The sequence below is a fragment of the Agelaius phoeniceus genome, chromosome 7 (assembly GCF_051311805.1).
Source record: "Agelaius phoeniceus isolate bAgePho1 chromosome 7, bAgePho1.hap1, whole genome shotgun sequence".
Taxonomy (NCBI): Eukaryota; Metazoa; Chordata; class Aves; order Passeriformes; family Icteridae; genus Agelaius; species Agelaius phoeniceus.
In genome coordinates, this window is record NC_135271.1 from 10,787,572 (window position 1) to 10,805,778 (window position 18,207).

The 18,207-nt window shown below is 60.5% G+C and overlaps 1 protein-coding gene and 1 long non-coding RNA gene across 7 annotated transcripts; one reads left to right on the plus strand and one right to left on the minus strand.

Annotated features, from left to right (window-relative positions):
- Positions 1-1,082: 1,082 nt before the first annotated feature.
- Positions 1,083-3,543, minus strand: LOC143694445 (uncharacterized). Its single transcript, XR_013182927.1, has 3 exons — positions 3,410-3,543; positions 2,927-2,998; positions 1,083-2,741 (listed from the first exon to the last, which is right to left on the minus strand). It is a non-coding gene; the product is annotated as an uncharacterized LOC143694445 (long non-coding RNA).
- Positions 3,544-9,750: 6,207 nt separating this feature from the next.
- Positions 9,751-16,294, plus strand: LOC143694478 (maestro heat-like repeat-containing protein family member 7). Of its 6 annotated transcripts, none has more exons than XM_077180959.1 (14): positions 9,751-10,867; positions 11,171-11,235; positions 11,378-11,494; positions 11,669-11,817; positions 12,542-12,729; positions 12,828-12,965; positions 13,228-13,342; positions 13,516-13,644; positions 13,862-14,038; positions 14,146-14,301; positions 14,457-14,558; positions 14,744-14,846; positions 15,057-15,195; positions 15,481-16,284. In XM_077180959.1, the coding sequence occupies exons 5-9, from the start codon at positions 12,650-12,652 to the stop codon at positions 13,967-13,969; spliced, it is 570 nt and encodes a 189-aa protein (XP_077037074.1). In that variant the 5' UTR covers positions 9,751-10,867; positions 11,171-11,235; positions 11,378-11,494; positions 11,669-11,817; positions 12,542-12,649; the 3' UTR covers positions 13,970-14,038; positions 14,146-14,301; positions 14,457-14,558; positions 14,744-14,846; positions 15,057-15,195; positions 15,481-16,284. The 6 variants fall into 6 exon arrangements, with proteins under 6 accessions (XP_077037074.1, XP_077037075.1, XP_077037076.1 ...); XM_077180960.1 differs by having other exon boundaries at positions 15,060-15,195; XM_077180961.1 differs by having other exon boundaries at positions 15,139-15,195; positions 15,481-16,283.
- Positions 16,295-18,207: the final 1,913 nt, after the last annotated feature.

Consider the following 18,207-nt stretch of genomic DNA (forward strand, 5'->3'; position numbering starts at 1 on the left):
CCCCTGTGAGTGTCTGGGACATCCCGGCTCTTTGGCAGCCTGGGGACTCCTGGGATGTCACCGTGCAGCCCCTGTGAGTGCCTGTGACAGATTGGTGCCTTTGCAGCCCAAGGTGCCCTGGGATGTCACCATGGAATGGCTGTGACTGCCTCTGACCACAGGGCTCTTTACCATCCCCAGAAAGCCCTGGGAGGTCTCCATGGAGCCCCTATCACTGTCTGTGGCATTCCAGCTCTGAAACAGCCTGGAGACTCTTGGAAAGTCCCCATGGAGCCCCTCTGAGGGCCTGTGACAAATCTGATCCTTAGCAGGCAACCATCACCAGGACCCTGTTGTTACACTGTGTTTCCATGGCAACCATCCCCAGCCCCCTGTTGCTATGCTCAGTTTCCATGGCAACCATCACCAGCCCCCCTGTTGCTATGCTCAGTCCCTTGGCAGCTCCATGGAGACCCCATGCCAGGGGTGGTTGCCATGGACACCAGCTCAGGCCTGCAGCCAGAGCCCGTTGCCATGGCAACCATTGGCCGCCCCATCCCCAGGCTGATGGGATCCCAGAAGCACAGAATTGGCTGAGCTGGGAGGGACCCATCAGGATCCTCCAGTCCAACTGCTGGCCCTTCACAGGACACCCCAACAATGCCAGCCTGGGCCTGGCAGCGCTGGCCAAACGCTGCTGCAGCTCAGAGAGCCCTGGAGCTGGGATCCTTCCCTGGGGAGCCTGGCCAGGGCCCCAGCAGCCTCTGGGCAAAAACCTTTTCCTGACATCCAACCTGAGCCTGCCCCGACTCAGCTGCAGCTGTTCCCTCCACTCCTGTCCCTGGGCACCAGAGGGAAGAGGTTCCCACAGCCCCAGCCAGGGACCCGCTCCCAAGGCTGCTGCCATGGCCACCAGGGCTGGCACCAGCTGGGATGCTTGGTTTCCACGGGCCAGGCTTCAGGAATGGGATTCCCCAATTTCCTGCTCCCGCTAAAACCGCACTGCCCTCGCTGCCCTCCCGCCTCCCATGGAAAGCACAAAAGGCAAAGATCCCGGACTGGGATAAGAACAATTTATTGGGAACAGCAACGAGATAAGGAACAAACAGGAAGAGAAAAAATATTGATAACAGAAGGGATAAGTAAAACTATTTGCAGAGAAAACTACAACATCAACAACTGGCTCTCCCTGGCCACATATTTCCCCCTGCCTGGAAAGGACACCCTTCTCCTCAGGGAGAGAGAGAGAAAGAGTCCCTTTCCTGCCCCTGGCAATGACCTGAGGTGGGAGTGAATGCAATGACAGGTCCATGGCCAGACACTCATGTTTTTCAATGCCACATCGTGTCACTGGGAGGGGCAGGACAAGGGATAGGTGTCTTCCCAGGATGGATCACAGGGAACATGGATCACCAGGGCTCTTCCCAATCTGGGCTCTCCCATGGGGGTTGAAACTGGAGTGGTGCATGAAGCTGTTCCTGCAATCAGGGCATTGGCAAGCCTTCCCTTACTGGTGCCTCTGCTGGTGTCTGGTCAAGTGAAAGCTTCGGGTGAAGCTCTTCCCACACTGGGGACACTCACAGGGCCTCTCCCCGGTGTGGATGCGCTGGTGGGTGACAAGGTGGGAGTTGCGCTTGAAGCCCTTCCTGCAGTCAGGGCAGCGGAAGGGCCTCTCATCCATGTGAATCCACTCATGCAGGAGGAGATGGGAGCTGGTCTGAAACCTCTTCCCACACTGGGTGCACCCGTAGGGCCTCTCCCCTGTGTGGATCATTTGGTGGATGATCAGTTGGGACCTCTGACTGAAGGTCATCCCACATTCCCCACATTTGTGTGGCCTTTCCCCAGTGTGGATCCTCTGGTGGCAGACCAGGGTGGAGTGCTGGCTAAAGCATATCCCACATTCCCCACACTCATAGGGCCTCTCCCAGGTGTGGATGCATTTGTGGGTGATGAGGGCAGATGTGGAGAGCTTTGTGGACAGTTGGCTAGCTGAGAAAGGTCATGTAGACATAATAATACCGTTGGTTAAGCAACAAGGAGACAAGTCTAGGAGTCAGCAGTCAGTGTCCAATGGTGGACAAGGGCATTGTGCCCTTGGTGCAACAACAGGATAGGGAAGAGGATCTTTTGCCAAAAATATGAAGATAGTTTCAATAGAATAACTACAAGAATGTAGAAGTAGCAACAGAATAACCATAAGAATGCAGAAGTAGGCATAGTTGATTGATAAGTAACTAACCAATAATGAGCTCAGCCTTGCAATATGTATGAGCTTCATTAACACCAATATAAATAAGTGAGACTATCAATAAAGTTTGAGACTTGCTGATCACTCATATTGAGTGCTGCATTTCTTCTGCCAATCCAACAGGTGGAGCTGCAGCTGAAGCTCTTCCCACATTCCCAACACTCATAGGGCCATTCCCCAGTGTGGGTCATCTGGTGGCTGATCAGGGTGCTGCTCTGCCTGAAGCTCTTCCCACACTCCAAGCACTTGTAGGGCTTCTCCACATCATGAAGCTGCTCCTGGGCCATCAGCTCTGAGCTCTGGCTGAAGCTCTGTCCACCTTCCTGGCTCAGGTTGGGTCTTTCCTCTTCAGAGCACCCTGTGCTGGGTTTGGAGCCCCTCGTCCTGCAGGATCTCCAAGGTTTTTCCTCCCCATTGGATTCCTGTGCCCTGGAGTCGCTCAAAACGGCCTCTTCCATGAGGTTCTGCTGTGGGGATTTTTCCTCCCTGGTCTCCATCCTCAGCTTCTTCCCTGGGGGAGGAAGGACAAGGAGAGGATGGGATTTGCCTCCATGCCAGAGGGAAGGGGAAGGAGATCCCCTCAGTGCATCCCCAGCAGGACGGCGTTGGCAGCAGGGTTGTCCTGCAGCCGGGGCCGTGCTGGGCTGGGAGATGGAGCAGGAGAGAGGGGGAAAGGGGCACTGACTTCCTCCTCACCTGCCTGGGTGTCCTTCGCCATCTTCCTCTTCCTCGCAGTCTCCTGCTCCATCTGGCCAAGGTGTGGGAATCCTGGTTGGGGGAAAAACAAGGGATCAGCATGGTGGGTTTAATGGTCCCGCTGCCCAAGTTTTGGATGGAGATGTCACTGCTCCCTCCAGCCTCGGGGACCCGGACCCTGCTCATCCCCAGCCTCCCCCATTCCTCCAGGCTGCTGGGGATCCCCCGGCTCCGGCATCGCCCCTCTGCGCTCTCCCCACTCCAGGGCTCCCACGTTCTCCCTCAGCTCTCCCGGGGATCCCCAAACCCAACATCACTCCGCTGCCTGCAGGTACCGGCAATCGCCACGTGGGACACCCCAAGATCACTCCAGGGCAATTTCCGGCCCAGCTTTGGGGTCCTGCAAGATCCAAACATCCCCTGCCCTGCCAAACCACCCTGCCGGAGACCGCCCGATGCATTTGGGGTGAGCTCCCCGCTCACCTGCGGTTCCGGGGGGGCGATGCCGGGGGACCCCGGCCCGAGCGGGGGAACCGCGTGGGGTTGGTGCTGCTCCTCCTCCTGCTCCTCCTCTGTCCCTCCTCTTCCTGCTCCTCCTCCTCCTGCTCCTCCTTTCCTCTCGATCCTCCCTTTCCCTTTGCCTTTCCTTTTCCTCCTCCTCTCTCCCTCCTCTCCCTCCCGCTCCATCTCCGCTCCCAGCCCGGCCCGGGCAGTGCCGGCACCCAAAAGCAGCCGCGCTCTGCCCTGGGGGGGTTCCAAAGCGGCCCCGCCCCGCCCGGCACTGGGAGCAATCCTGGGAGCGCTGGGAACGATGGTGGGAGCACCGGGCAGGAATTAGGAGCGCTCTCCCTGCCGGTGATGCTCTTACTGGGAGCGCTGGGAACGATGGTGGGAGCACCGGGCAGGAACTGGGAACGCTCTCCCTGCCGGTGATGCTCTTACTGGGAGCGCTGGGAACGATGGTGGGAGCACCGGGCAGGAACTGGGAACGCTCTCCCTGACGGTGATGCTCTTACTGGGAGCGCTGGGAACGATGGTGGGAGCAGCGGGCAGGAATTGGGAGCGCTCTCCCTGCCGGTCCCGCTTTTACTGGGAGCGCTGGGAGGGAACTGGGAGCAAACAGCGCCCGGACGTGGCTGCAGCCGGCGGGGGGCGGAGCCAGGCCAAAGGGCGTGGTTATGCAAATACGGGAGAGATCGCGCGCTGGGATTGGTGGGTGGGAGCAGTGCGGGGCTTCCTCGGTCACGTGAGGCCGGGGGGGCCGGAGCGATGTTGGCGGCGTCCAGTGAGAGGGGACAGGGAATGGGGACAGGGGCCGGGAATGGGAATAGGGAATGGGGTCAGCGACCAGGAATGGGGATAAGGAATGGGAATGGGGAATGGGAATGGGAATGGGGAATGGGGACAGGGACAGGGAATGAGGACAGGGAATGGGAATGGGGACAGTGACCGGGAATGGGAACAGGGAATGGAGACAGGGACCGGGATTGCAGACAGGGACTGGGAATGGGAACAGGGAATGGAGACAGGGACCGGGATTGTGGACAGGGACCGGGAATGGGTATGGGGACAGGGCCAGGGACCTGAAATGGCGCTGTAAATACGGTACAGGGATCAGGAATACAGGACAGGGACAGGGAATGGGATCCGGACTGGGATGGGAGCAGGACGGGAACGGGATAGGGGGGACATGGGAATGGGCCGGGGAAAGGGGAGTGACTGTGGGAATGGGGCAGCCGCTACAGGGGACACGAGGCGTTGGGATGGGGGCACATGGGGACAGTTCCGGGGCAGGGGGTCCTTGATCAGCTGTCCCAGAACCTCCTCCAGGGTCTCCCAGTGCAACTGGAGCCGCTCAGCCTGGTGTCCCCAAAGCCCTGAGCCCCGTCTTAGCTCAACGTCTTTATTTTTACCCTGCTTTTAGGAGATTTGGAAGGGCAAAGAGAAATGAAAAGAAAATCCAGGCCATGGGGTGGGGAGCCAGGAGGATATGGAGGCCCCAGCCAGGTGTCTCCTCAACAGAGATCACCAGCACCACAGACCACCAGGGCTCTGTCCACCGGGGTCACTGGGGATCATCCAGCGCGGATCCTCCCATGGGGGATGGAGCTGGAGCAGCACATGGAGCTCTTCCCACACTGGGCGCACTCACAGGGCTGCCCTTGGTGGTGCCTCCGTTGGTGTTGGGTCAAAGCTGAGCCGTTTGAGGTGCTCGTCCCACACCTGGGACACTCATAGGGCCTGGGACATCCCCAGGAGCAGGGCTGGGATGGGCTCTGGTGCCTGGGACATCCCCAGGAGCAGGGCTGGGATGGGCTCTGGTGCCTGGGACATCCCCAGGAGCAGGGCTGGGATGGGCTCTGGTGCCTGGGACATGCCCGGCAGCAGCGGGGCTGGGATGGGCTCTGGTGCCTGGGACATCACCAGGAGCAGGGCTGGGATGGGCTCTGGTGCCTGGGACATGCCCGGCAGCAGCGGGGCTGGGATGGGCTCTGGTGCCTGGGACATCACCAGGAGCAGGACTGGGATGGGCTCTGGTGCCTGGGACATCACCAGGAGTGGGGCTGGGATGAGCTCTGGTTCCTGAGACATCCCCAGGAGCAGGGCTGGGATGGGCTCTGGTGCCTGGGACATCACCCAGAGCAGGGCTGGGATGGGCTCTGGTGCCTGGGACATCACCAAGAGCAGGGCTGGGATGGGCTCTGGTGCCTGGGACATCACCAGGAGCAGGGCTGGGATGGGCTCTGGTGCCTGGGACATCACCAGGAGCAGGGCTGGGATGGGCTCTGGTGCCTGGGCCATGCCCGGCAGCAGCGGGGCTGGGATGGGCTCTGGTGCCTGGGACATCACCAGGAGCAGGGCTGGGATGGGCTCTGGTGCCTGGGACATCACCAGGAGTGGGGCTGGGATGAGCTCTAGTGCCTGGGACATCACCCGGAGCAGGGCTGGGATGGGCTCTGGTGCCTGGGACATCACCAGGAGCAGCGGGGCTGGCTGTGATGCTCTCCAGTGCCTGGGCCATGCCCAGGGGCGCTGCTGGCTGGGGTTTGGATGGTGCCTGTGCAGTGCCCAGGGCAGGGTCACAGCGGGGCAGCTCTCAGTGTCCCCAGCAGGTCACGCTGTCCAGGGCAGCCGTGCCAGGGCTCACTGCGCACACGGGGCAGGCTGGGCTGGACGGGGCTTGGGGCACAAATGCCGCCCCTGGGGCTGGGCTCTGCCCCTGCCTCTGGGGCCCAGCCCCTGCCGGCAGCGCCTTGGGCAGGGCACGGGGCTGCTGCTGGCCCAGGGGGACAGGCCTTGCCCCCTGCCAGCTGCCCAGGCCCCTTGGGTGCCTGTGCCACATCCCTGTGCCTCCTGTCCCTGCTACTCCCTGCCACCTTCACTCCCTCCATCAAAGCCCCTCTCAACCTCTTCACTGTGATCTCTGGAAGAAAAGAAAGAATGAAGGAAAGGAAGTGTTGTCTCTTTACCCTGGCTGGATGCCAGGCACCCACCATGGCTGCTCTCTCACTCTCCTCCAGAGATGGGCAGGAGGGAGAAAAATAGAAAATAGAATGAAGGCTTCATGGCTTGAGTTAAGGACTGGGACAGATCACTCAGCAAATGCCATCATGGGCAAAGCATTTTTGAAATTACAGATATTAATTGAATTTATTTCTATCCAGATCAGGGCATGATAGTGAGAAGTAAACTAAAGCTTCAAAAACACCTTCTGCCCAATCCTCCCTCCTTCCCAGCTCTGCCTCCTCCCCCAGTGGTGCAGGCAGACAGTCAGTGGGGGCTCTGCTCCGTTCATCACCCGTTGTTTCTCCTGCTGCTCAGGGAGAGGAGTCATTCCCCTGCTGCACCATGGGGTCCCTCCCCAAGACACTTCTCCATGAACTTCTCCAGGGTGAGTTCATCTCACGGACAGCAGCTCTTCACAAACTGCTGCAGCTGCCTCACTCTCCCAGGGGCTCACAAGTCCTGCCAGGACCCTGCTCCAGCGTGGGCTCCTCTCTCCACGGCTTTGCAGGTCCCTGCTGGGTCCCTGCTCCAGCACAGGTTTCTCATGGGGTCACAGCCCCTGCTCAGGCACCCCCTGCTCCAGCGCGGGCTGCTGCAGGTGCTGCAGGTGTGTCTCTGCTCTCCGGGCCCTCCAGGGGCTACAGGGGCCCAGCTGCCTCTCCAGGGGCCGCCCCAGGAAATCTCAGGGCAATCAGTTCCAGCCCCTGGAGCAGCTCCTGCCCCTCCTCCTGCCCTGCCCTGCCCTCGGGTGTGCTGAGTTGTTCCTCTCACATGTTCTCACCCTGCTCTTCCCTGCTCACAGTTACAACTACACAATCACCCATTTTCTTTTTCTTAAATCTCTTTTCCCAAAGGTGTTACCACCATTTCTAACTGGGCCAGCCTTGGCCGGCGGCTCGTCCATCCTGGAGCCGGCTGGATTTGACTCTGTGGGATGTGGAGGAGCAGCTGCTTCCAGCAGCCTCTCACAGAAGGTGCTCCTAAAGCCCCTCACCAAAACCTGGCCATGCAAACCTAGTATAAGTATGGCAGGGATTTTATTAATTCTTCTTATTTCCATTATCTTTTTTTTTTTTTTTTGCTAATTATAGTACAGTTCTTATTATTACTAGTAGTTTTACTCTTTTTGACTCTATATTAATAGTGGCTAGAGTAGAACTGGAAACAAAGGTTCTTCATTGCAAGTAGAAGTATCATTGTTGACTTTCTCAGCTTCTGTTACTATTTGTGATTTTATAACAAAATGTTCTCAGATGTGACTTTGCAAGATTCTCTAATCAGATTCAGTTTTTTTTTGCTCTTGGATTTCTTAATGGTGTGTCAGAGCTGAAGGCAGCATTTTGGGTGGGAAGCCTTCAGTGGGAGCTGGGATTGCCTCAGCAGCAGCTGGTTGTGCAGATGTGAGCAGAGATAACCGAGATGCCATGAAGGGAATGTTGTGCCCGGCTGGAGGGAGCTGCGCTGGGAGCTGCAGGTTGTGCCGGGGCCGGGCAGTGGCTGGAGCCCCGGCCAGGGGCCGGCGATGGACACTGACCCTGGGCTGGGCAGGGGCTCGGGGCCCTGCGGCGCCGGGCGCTCGGTGCCCGCTCACAGTGGGGCTGTGCGGGAGCCGGAGCAGCGAGAGAGCCCGGGCCAAGCATCAGCCCCGGGGCGGGCACGGCTGGGAGGGGACCCCAGCCCGGGGGTCCCGCAGAGCCTCCCTGCTCCAGAGCCGCAGCTGCGGCAGCACCGGGGGCAGCTGCCGGGACCTTTGGGGCACGGAGGAGCCGCGGGCGGGCGTTCCAAGGGCTCCTTCGGGGCAGGATTTTGTCCCGGTGCGCGGCAATTCCCGGGGCTGTGCGGGCTGGGGCCGCTGCCGAGCGCCGCCGCCTTTGCCCGGAGCCCCCGGGCAGAGCTCTCTGCTCGGGGCTGTGAAAAACCACGTTCACTCTCCTGTGAAGATTTAGAGTTTAATAAAGGACAAGGGGAGACAAGGACCACGGAGCAAAGGTTATTACAGCCAGCTGCATCTTGGCACTGAACCAAGTCCCCCTGTTATCTTCGGGGATAGCCCTTCAATACCTTTTCCTGACATCAACCTGTTGCATATTCATAGAACCTTGTACATAGTAAACTTTTTCCCAAACTAGTTTCCATATTCCAAGAACTGTTTAGCATGGCTCCTCCTCGGTTCCACCTTTTTAGAGCATGCGTATTCCTGGTTGTGGTTTTACTCCTTTTTTATTATCACCTTCAGTTTTGGCCCCGGCCCACGCTGCCTTCAGACGGTGAGTGCTGATAGTTGGCACATCTGCAGCAGGTGTCCTCATCCCACGTTCATTGGATGTTACCCCATCCAAGCAGGCATTTTAACACAAGCATACTTATATCAGCTATTTCACTACTATGTCTAAGCTTAATTAACAACAGAAATAAAAACTGTATCTTTATAACAAAGTTATTTTAACACCACACATAAAATCCATGTGAGTATTTGCGAAAAGCCAATATTGCAATATGTATCTATAACAGGGCCGAGGGCCGGGCGCCCCTCGGCGGCTCCGGTCCGGCAGAATTTTGGGGGTCCCGGTGTTGGTGCCGGCAGAGCCCCGGCGCTGGGCCGGGGGGTGCGTGGGACCCTCCTAGGGGGGGTTGGGCTGCCCGGGGCAGGCGCTGCATCCTCAGCCCGGAGCCACGGGGGAATCGCCCGGGACCGGCGGGCTGAGGGCTGGGAGAGCGGAGAGGGCGGCACCAGAGCTGGGGGAGGCTCTGCAGCCTGTGGGGTCGGACACTCCGATAAGGGGGACCCCGGGAGCCCGGAACGGGGAGCCCGGATAGGGGGAAGCCTGGAGATGTTGGGACCATGGACAAGGGAGACCCTTGGGAACCCTGGGCCCTGAAATGGGGACCACGCAAAGGCGGCACCCCATGAGCCAGAGGGAGCAGGGGGTCCCTGTGCAGGCTAAGAGGAGCAGGAGAGTCCCCGTGCAGGATAAGGGGAGCAGGGGGGTCTCGGTGCCGGCAATGGGGGTTCAGGGTCCCGGTGCCGGGGGTCCCACTCCCCCCTGGCCCCCCAGGAGCAGCCCCAGCGCTGGAGCCATCGCGCTGCTCCTCCTCGCTCCCAGGATGATCCCAGTAGAACTCAGTCGTCCAGGAGCTGCTCCCAGGATGATCCCAGTACAGCCCAGTCTCTCCCACTCCTGGCATCCTCCCCAGCCCTCTCTGCGTTCCGACCTGTCCCGCCTCCATCCCCGCCCCTCCCGCGGGCTGCGAGGGCACCGGGAACGGGGGAGGAGAGGGGGGGAGGAGAGGGAGGGGGGGAGGGAGGAAGAGGCGGAGCGGCAGCAGGAAGCAGCAGCAGGAGAGGGGAGGATGAGTCGCGGGGCTCCGGCGCTGCCTGACCTCGACCTCGCAGCCCCGGGAGCATCGCCCCCCATCCCGCAAGGGCCCGGGCAGGGGGAGCGCGGCCCAAATATCCTAGGAGTGCCTGGGTTTGGGTTTTTTGGGGGGGGATGTTTGGAGCTGGCAGGGCTCCAAAGGCGAGCCGCAGATGGCCCTCGGGTGGACATGGGGAGTCCCCGGGAGGTGTTTCTGGGGGGTCCCGGTGTGGGTGACGGCAGAGCCCCGGCGGGGGGCGGGGGCATGCGGGTCCCCCCGCGGTGGGGGTTGGGCTTCCCCGGCCGGGCCCTCCGAGCTCTGCCGGGGCCACGTGGGCAGCTGCGTTCCCCTCTACTCGCTCCCTGAATGGGCTCCAGAGAGTTCCAGACAGAAAAGAAGCACGACTGAGCACCTCCTCCATGTCCTCCTGACTTCTTCTCTGTGGTTTGCACTTAGGCTCCCAGCTTCACTTTCCTTGTCTCCTTCTCTATCCCAGGTGACTACACCACGGATCCTGCCAACAAACGCGTCTTCCGTACCGCACCGGCCAATAGCCTGGCCATGGTGCTCGGTGCACGCAATGGGACACAGCAGGGCTGTGGGGGGACCCCCCACAGCCAACTCGTTCCTGGCTGACCTGGAGCTTTTCCAAGGCATTCCCTGTGCAGGTGACCTCGAGGCCAGGCTGCGGGACTCGGTGACGTGGAGCATTTCCAAAGCGTCTGCCATCCCTGTGACGGGTGCCCTTGAGGACAGACTGCGGGAGTTGCAGTCCTATTTCCTTTTGGAGACTTCTCTCTTGCTGGTGCCCTCGAGGACAGACTGCGGGACTTCCTGTCCTGTAGCCTTCCCGAGGCTCCTCTGTTGCAGGTGCCTTCAAGGCACATCTGCAGCACTTGCTCATCTTCAGCGCTTCCGAGGCCTCTCTGCTTCAGCAAGCACTCCTAACTGCAAAGAGTGACATGGAGCAGAGACCCCCCAGCGTGCCCAAGCTGGCCTGGCTGGAGGAGGAAGAGGCTGGAGCTACCTGAGCACAGCAGCCTGAAGAACTGGAGCAGTTCCAGCTGCTGCAGGAGCGTGAGTGTCCGAGCTGGGCCGCAGGGCTGGTGCCTGTAGCCAGCTTGGCCCCATCCCATCCCATCCCATCCCATCCCATCCCATCCCATCCCATCCCATCCCATCCCATCCCATCCCATCCCTGTCCTGTCCTGTCCTGTCCTGTCCATGGATAGGACAGAAGCTGGGCTGGAGCACCTGGCAGCCGTGCTCCATCCCCCGGGGCATCCTGAGGCTCTCCCTGCCTGGGCGGCGCAGGGCTGGGCTGTGTTCTCTGGCCTCTCCCGCAGCCCCTCAGCTCTGGCTGCGCTTGCTCTTTGCCAGATGCAGCCAAGGACTCGACAGAGGAACAGGAAGCCGCCTGTGGCCGCTTCGGCAGAACGGCGCAGGTACCTGCAGCCATCCCCACCTGGGCTGGGCCTGCTGGCACTGCTCAGCCAAGCAGCAGGCTTGGAGCGCTCCATGGATTCTCCCTCCCTTGCTGCCCTTCTCCTGCGGACCCTCTGTGAATTCATCACGTGCCTTTGGCAGGAAGAGACCGCCGGTGCGGGCACGGGCGTCTTGGAGAACCTTCCGTTCCTCGATGCCGAGACCGGTGCTGCCATGCTGGATTTGCTTGTGGAGAAGGGTGTCTCCAATCCAGCGCGAGTAAGCAGCCTGGGGCAAGGGCTCATTGGCCCCAGCAGTGGTGCGGCGCCTCGAGCCGGGTCTGCCGGGCTCCCTCAGCCTTTGAGGCCCGGCCCGATGCGTTTGGAAGGGAAGCACTTCTCAGGGGAAGTTGCTGCTCTGGCACCTCTGCGAGTCTGCCCGTGCCTTCTGCAGGTGCCTGCCATGGTGAGGTACATGCACCAGTGGCTCCCGGCCAATGAGGCTGCTGGGCACAGGCTGGACAAGGCCCTTCTGGAGCTGACCGAGGAATACCCCAGTGACGTGCTGATCACCCTCTTGCGCTGGGCCCCATCGTGTGACAGGTGGGGCAGCCCCACGTGCCTTGAGGGTTTGGGCTTCACCGGCCTGTCACCCTGTAGAGCCTGTCCCTGCTGACTGCCAGACAGGCAGGGAGTTGCAGGATCCTCTGGCTCCTCTGTTTTCCAGTGCTGCCATGGCAGCTCCTGAGCCTGGTGCCATGCTCCCTCCCTGCCCCTTGGGGCCCCTGTACCCACGTGGGCTGGCTGGCCGCTGCCGGCCAGGGGCAGTGGGCAGAGGCAGGGCTCAGGGCCAGCGCGGGCCCCTGCAGCTGCCCAGGCCTCGGCGCTGTGGCCGAGACAGCCCTGACACAGAGCTCTGACCCCACAGAGCTGCCGCCACTATGTGGGCAACCATCATGTCCTCGAGCAGGACTGCGGAGCCGGCGCTGCAGCTACTCCTCGATGTGCTGAGCGCCTGGCCAGAGGGCAGAGTGTCCACCTCCGATGGGGATGACGCAGGAGTCTTTGCCCTGGCTGTGAGTTTCTGGAGCTGGCCTTTGCCAGCCCCTAGGCCAGCACTCCAGCAGCCAGCTCTCTGTCCTCCTGCCAGCTGCATCCTTCTGCCTCAGAGACCGCGCTGAATCCTGCCTTAGGGGCAGGCTTCAGGGGCACCAGGCCGGCTGTTTCCCCCCCTTGTCTCCCCCAGCCTCTCCCTCGCATGCTCGGGCCCTGCCACGTGCATGTCTTGGCCACTGAGCCTTGTCTCTGGCTCTTTTATTTCTTGCAGGCAACCGTGGCGCTGTGGAGAGTCTTCAATCTGGCCTGGCGCTCGCCTGTCGTGCTGGAGTATTTCCCCAGTCTCTTTCTGAGTCTGCTCTTCCAAGCGTACATCAGCATGCAGGAGATGCCAGAAGAGGTTGAGACCTTCTGGAAGGGATGCCAGGAGCAACACGGCCTCTCCGCCAAGCCCAACAGGTGCTCCATGCCAGTCCTCCCAGCGTCCCCATGCCTCCCATGCCCCCAGGGCAGGAGCCGGGGCTCCCAGCGTGACCTGGCCTTTGCTTTGCACACAGCTTTGCCCTGCAGACCCTGAAGGCCCTGCTCTGCCAAATGCGCTATGAGCACGCGGTGCTGTCCATGGAACGCAAGCGCGCCTGGGACACGCCGCTCCGTGCCGACACCCACCACTGCACAGTGGGTCTGCTGGCCAGGTGAGACCTCGTTCTCCCCACCGCCCCTCTCCTTTGTGCCTGCAACGCCCCACACAGTCCCCGTGGTCATGGGCGGCAGGGCCTTGTCACCGAGGGAGGGATGAGCAGACTGGAAAAGGCCGGCACAGGAGGGTGCCCGGGAATGGCCACCTCCCAAAGCGCCCCCAGTGTGCTCGGGAGGAGACCAGAGCTCTGCCAGTCAGCCCTGGGAGAGCTTTGCCCACCCGGCCCAGGAGCAATGGTGCCTTTTTCTCCCTGCCAGGGAGATGTGCCGTGTCTCCATCATCTGGTGTTGCGACATGGCATCCCGCCTCTTTGACCTGCTCAGCCAAGGCATTTCAGACTGGGAACTGCCCTCCCTGGCCTTCCTGGTGGAGGTGAGCCCCATGGCCAGCGCTGCCTGGCTGAGCTGCCTCCCAGCCCTCTGCCCTCTCATAGCCGCAGCTGCCTGGGACGCTGCCTGTGCCCTTTGATGCTGCCTTGGCTCGGCCCTGTGCCCTTCTGAGCTCCTGCCAGCTGGGCACCTCTGTGCCTGCTCGGTGCCTTTCAGGTCCTGGATTGCCTGGACTTGAGCCAATGCGGTGAAAAAGTCCTGGAGATCTTGACAAGGCACCTGCAGAGCGAGTCCAGGCAGATGCGTCGCGTGGCGCTGCGAGGCCTCGTGGGGCTCACCTCAATGGTGAGAAGGAGGCAGCAGCTGAAGCTGTGCTGGCAGCGTGGGGCTGGGGCAAGCAGCCCCTTGGGCTTAGCTGGGCTTTGGCAGCTGTGCCAGCTGCTCCCAGCTCTCCAGGGTCGCTGTTCAGCTGCCTGAGTGCTTCGGGACAGGCCTTCGGCCTCTGAGCCCGGCAGCAGCAGCAGCAGCAGCGTGGGATTGCCCAGCCTTGTTTTGCACACAGGATCCAAGCATGTACAGCCTGACTGAAAGCCTTGGGAAGCTACTATGGGATAGAGATGAAGACATCGTTGAGATGACCCTCGTTGTGCTCAGCCTCCTGCCGCTGTAGAAAGACCTGGCAATACCCAGCCCCATCACCCTGCAGCTGGCTGAGGCGCTCTGGCACCTGTTTGACAATGTGAGGCTCTGTGCCCCCAGCCACGGGCACTCGGGTGGCGCCTTGGGCCTGGGCACAGGGGGGCCTGGAGCAGCTGATGTGGAGGGCTTTTGCTTCCTTTCCAGCAGGACAACAGCCTTGTGCAGCTGCTCTCCATTGGCCTCTTCCAAGACGTGATCATGCTGGTAGTGGCAAAGGGATAAAAGGCCCTGAAGAAGCACGTGAGCCAGAGCCTGCTCCCACTCTTCTTCCAGTGCCACGATGAGAACGGGCGTGTGGCACAGGTGAGGCCTCCTGGGTGTCCCCATGGGAGGGGGCTCAGCTGTCTCCCCAGCCCCTGGCACCTGAGGGGCTCCAGCTTCCTCCTGGCCTTGGCACAGAGATGCAGGTCTTGTGCTCTGGGCTGCGGTGCCATCTCTGGGTCTCTGCTGCTCTGCAGGCCTCTCGGGAAACACTGCTTTCTGCAGTTAGGTTCCTGAAGAGGAAGGATCTCAAGCAGCTGCTGAAGACGGATCAGATGTGGAGATTTGCCAAGTGCTTGGTAAGGACAGGCTGGAATGCCCAGCCCGATGCCTGGAGGAGCCGCCTGCCCCGGCGCCTGCGGCTGCTGGCCGGGCCTCAGGGCTCTGTGGGCAGGGGGTGAGCAGTGCCGGCCATAGGGGGCGCCCGGCCCAGGGGCAGGGCCCGCATCAACCCTTTCCCTCCGTGCCCTGCCGCTCTCTGCAGCTGGCAGAGGACAGGAGCAGAGCGGCCGAGCACCTGCGCCGGGCCCTGCCGTACCTGCGGAGCGCACAGGAGCCCCTGCGAGAGGCGGCTGTCAGGTTCATGGGTGAGCCCCAAGCCCGGCTCCCGCCCCGCCCCACCCCGCCCCGCCCCGCCGCAGCTCGGCCCCAGCCCCGCCTGCTGTCCCGGCAGTAGGATCTGGGCGCGGGCAAGTGCAGCCCCCACTGGCCTGGGCATTGCTGCTGCCGCCCTCTGGCAGCCGTGCCCTCGGGCGGCAGCGTGCGCCAGGGGCCTGGGCTGAGCCCTGCCGGGCCAGCAGGGCGTGTGGCCTCAGGGCTGGAAGCGGCCGTGTGCAGCAGCTGTGGCTCTGAAGGCAGGACATGCTCTGTGTTCGCCAGGGATGGCCGGGCGCTACCTGACAGGGCAGCAGTCGGAGTTCCGCATCATCTGCAGGGGTAAGTGAGGCCCGCGGGCTCTTGCCGGGGGCTGCCGCTGGCACCTGCATTCCCTGGCCCGCCTGCCCACGGCTCCGCTCCCTGCGCGCCCCAAGGGCAGCGTGGCCACAGCACAGACACCTTGCAGGGGCCTGTGGGACATTCCTGGCCAGCAGCTGCCAGCTCGTCCTTGTCTCCTGCTTCCTCCAGGCTGCCTCCTCCAGGCTGTGGCATGGACGAGGCTGGAGGCTCCCCAGCTGCGCGCAGATCCAGCCTCTGACTGTGCCTCTGTTTCTCTCTCTGCAGCCCTTCAGGACATGACGGATGACTCCAGCCCAGCCATCTCATGCCTGGCGCTTCAAGCTCTGTACATCCTTTTAGCTGTACAGAGCGTTCCCTCCTCCCGACTGCAGAAGATGCGAGACCAACTGCGCCGCCTCTGGCAGGCACGGCCTTTCCTGTGTGGCCACGGCTGAGTGTCCTGCCGCGGCGCTGCGGAGAACTGATCCGGGAGGCTGCGTCTGCTGGGGCCACCTGAGCCTGCGGGGAACACCTCTCCTCTGCCAGCACTTCCTTTCCCTTCACCCACTAGAGGAACATTAAATTGCTGTTGTTGAATAGCTGGCTGTCCAGGAGCTTTCTCTCGCTGCAGAGTGTCTTCAGGCCAACTGGGAAGAGGGCAAAAAGGCTGCTTGCTCTCAGCCACTTGCCCAAGCATGCCCTGTGGAAGGGAAAGTGGCCAAACGGCCCTTGGCCTTTGGTGGTAAGTCTGAAGAGTTTAGGTCCTTTCAGGACAGCCACTCCAGCTCTAGCCCGTATTCCCCCAAGTGAGTTTCCAGGTGCAGGTTCAGAGGTGCAGCCCCAGGCCCTCCACAAACACAAGCTGCCCGCTGCCTCTTCACCTGCCTCAACTCCTACCTGCGCTCACGGCATCTAAACCAGGCTGTTCTTGGCCAGGGACCAGAGCCCTGTTCCTGCAGGATGCTCTTGCCAGCACCTTCCAGGTTTCTCTGCTGTGCACACAGAGCTTTTCATGCCCGCTCCCAACAGGCTTTGGAATGCAGAGCACAGCTTGGCTGGCTCTGCCACCAGCACAGCCCAAACACAGGCGGAGGAAGAAGCTGCAGGGGCTGTTTTGTGGCCATGTCCAAGAGAGACTGGAAGGATGCCCTCCCTCTGCTCTCCCTTGGTTGGCTTTCTGGCTGGCTCTGAGCCCGGGGCTGCCGTTCCTCACTTGTGGGGAGCTGAAGCACAGCTGGGATCCCGGCACTGCCTGACAGCGCTGCGGGCACCGGCAGGGCCGCGCGTCCGAGTCTCGGGCACCGTGCTGCTGCTTCATTTGCCCTTAGGCACAGCCAGAGCTCCCTGCTAAGCCCGGATGCTCTCTGCTTCTGCCCTCTTCCTCATCCTGTGCAGGGATGGAGCGCTGCTGTGCTTTCAGGAAACTATTCTTGAAAGCTTCCAGCATTCCAAGCTCCTTTGCCCTCCGTGGCTGCTTGCCATGGAATCCCTCTCAGCTGGGTTCAGAGCATACTCAGGTTGCCTCTTCCAAAATCCAGGGACTCCAGGTGCTCAGCAAGATCTGGAAGTGCACGGTGCTCTGGAACTTCACCTTCAGCACAGGGACCTTTCCAGCCTTACCTGCCCTTGTTCCTCTGGCTCTGTGCACAAAACAGGGCCTGGAAGAGAACAGCAGCAGGGACCTGTGTGTCCCAGGGCCCCGGGTTTGCTTCAGCTCCACAGGGATGCAGGCAAAGTGAAGAAGCCAAACTGTTCATTAATGGAAGGCAAAGCAAAGGGATGAGCTGGGAGGGAAAAAGGGGATGGGCAGTGTCTGAGGGCTGGAGGGAGGGAGCTGTCAACAGGTAGGGAGCGTGGAGGCAGAAAATGGTGATGGACAGGCTGAGGGCAGAGCTATCAAAAGGGAGGAATAGTGGAGAGAATAAAAGGTGATAGGCAGTGTATGAGGGCTAGAGGGAGGGAGCGTCTACAGGACAGGCAGGGAGAGGGCTGAAGCCACAAGAACTGTGCCCACCATCAGCTGTGCCAGGACTTCCAGCAGCGCTGAGCGGTGATGTCATCTTTAGTGTCTCCTGGTGCTCTTCTTGGGATACTGGTTCACTGGATCCAGAAGATGTCCCTAATTCTTGAGCTCTTTGGGGAAACTGGGCTTGATTTTCCAGGTCAGAGCATGATGGGCTGGCACGTTGCCTCCGGGCTTGAAAGACTGAAAGAGAGAAGACCAGAGCCATGGCAACAACCCAGATCTGCAGGAATCCTACAAGACCTTCTGAACAGGGCCATCCAAGCCAGAAGGGAGTAGGAGACATTGGAATCAGCTGGGAGGTCTTGCTGGAATAAATGAAAAGGGCAGGAGATTTTTTCTCCTTTTTAGTGCCTTTATTAAGGTCAGCTTGGGTGGGGGCTCGACGGGTCGTGCGCACGCTGCCGCCACTGCTCCCAGGAGTGGCAGGGAGGAGGAGGATGCAGCTCTGTCCCCTGGTGTGCAGGCAGAGCCGGGGCTTCCGCCCTCGCCAGAGCACCAGGAGATTCCCATTTTCGATTTAACATTTGAGGTCTTCTTTCTAGCTGACATCTCTGGGTTAGGGTGAGAGGTTCAAAGGTCTTAGCACACCCTGGATTCAGTTGCTTACCCTTAGACATCACTTAGATTGTTTAATTCAGTGCTGGCTCATTGTTTTAGGGGTTTTCTTTGCTGGACTTGGCCAAGTGTTTCTACATTCACATCCAAGCTCTGACGTCACTCCCTCCTCACAGTCCCGGGTGCCATTTTCCAGGAAGCAGCAGGGGTGATACCTGACGAAGGGGGATTTCTAACAATTAAACTATTAACAACCGGTAATTAAAGAATAAAACTATTAACAACAGGTAATTGCAAAATGAAGCTATTAACAATAAGTAATTAAAGCTCTAACTTAGTAGCAATTGGTTTAACTTGTTGACTCTAAACCTTTTAAAAATGGACAACTTTTTACTCCTTACACTCAGGACAAAGAAATGGCTGGAGTGGGC

What these genes read in the sequence shown, in the direction of transcription:
- LOC143694478 (XM_077180962.1), top strand. Translation starts at nt 12,650, where the DNA reads ATGCAGGAGATGCCAGAAGAGGTTGAGACCTTCTGGAAGGGATGCCAG. An exon ending in CCCTGGCCTTCCTGGTGGAG is followed by an intron (nt 13,343 to 13,515) that starts GTGAGCCCCATG and finishes GGTGCCTTTCAG; the next exon opens with GTCCTGGATTGCCTGGACTT. An exon ending in TCGTGGGGCTCACCTCAATG is followed by an intron (nt 13,645 to 13,861) that starts GTGAGAAGGAGG and finishes TTTTGCACACAG; the next exon opens with GATCCAAGCATGTACAGCCT.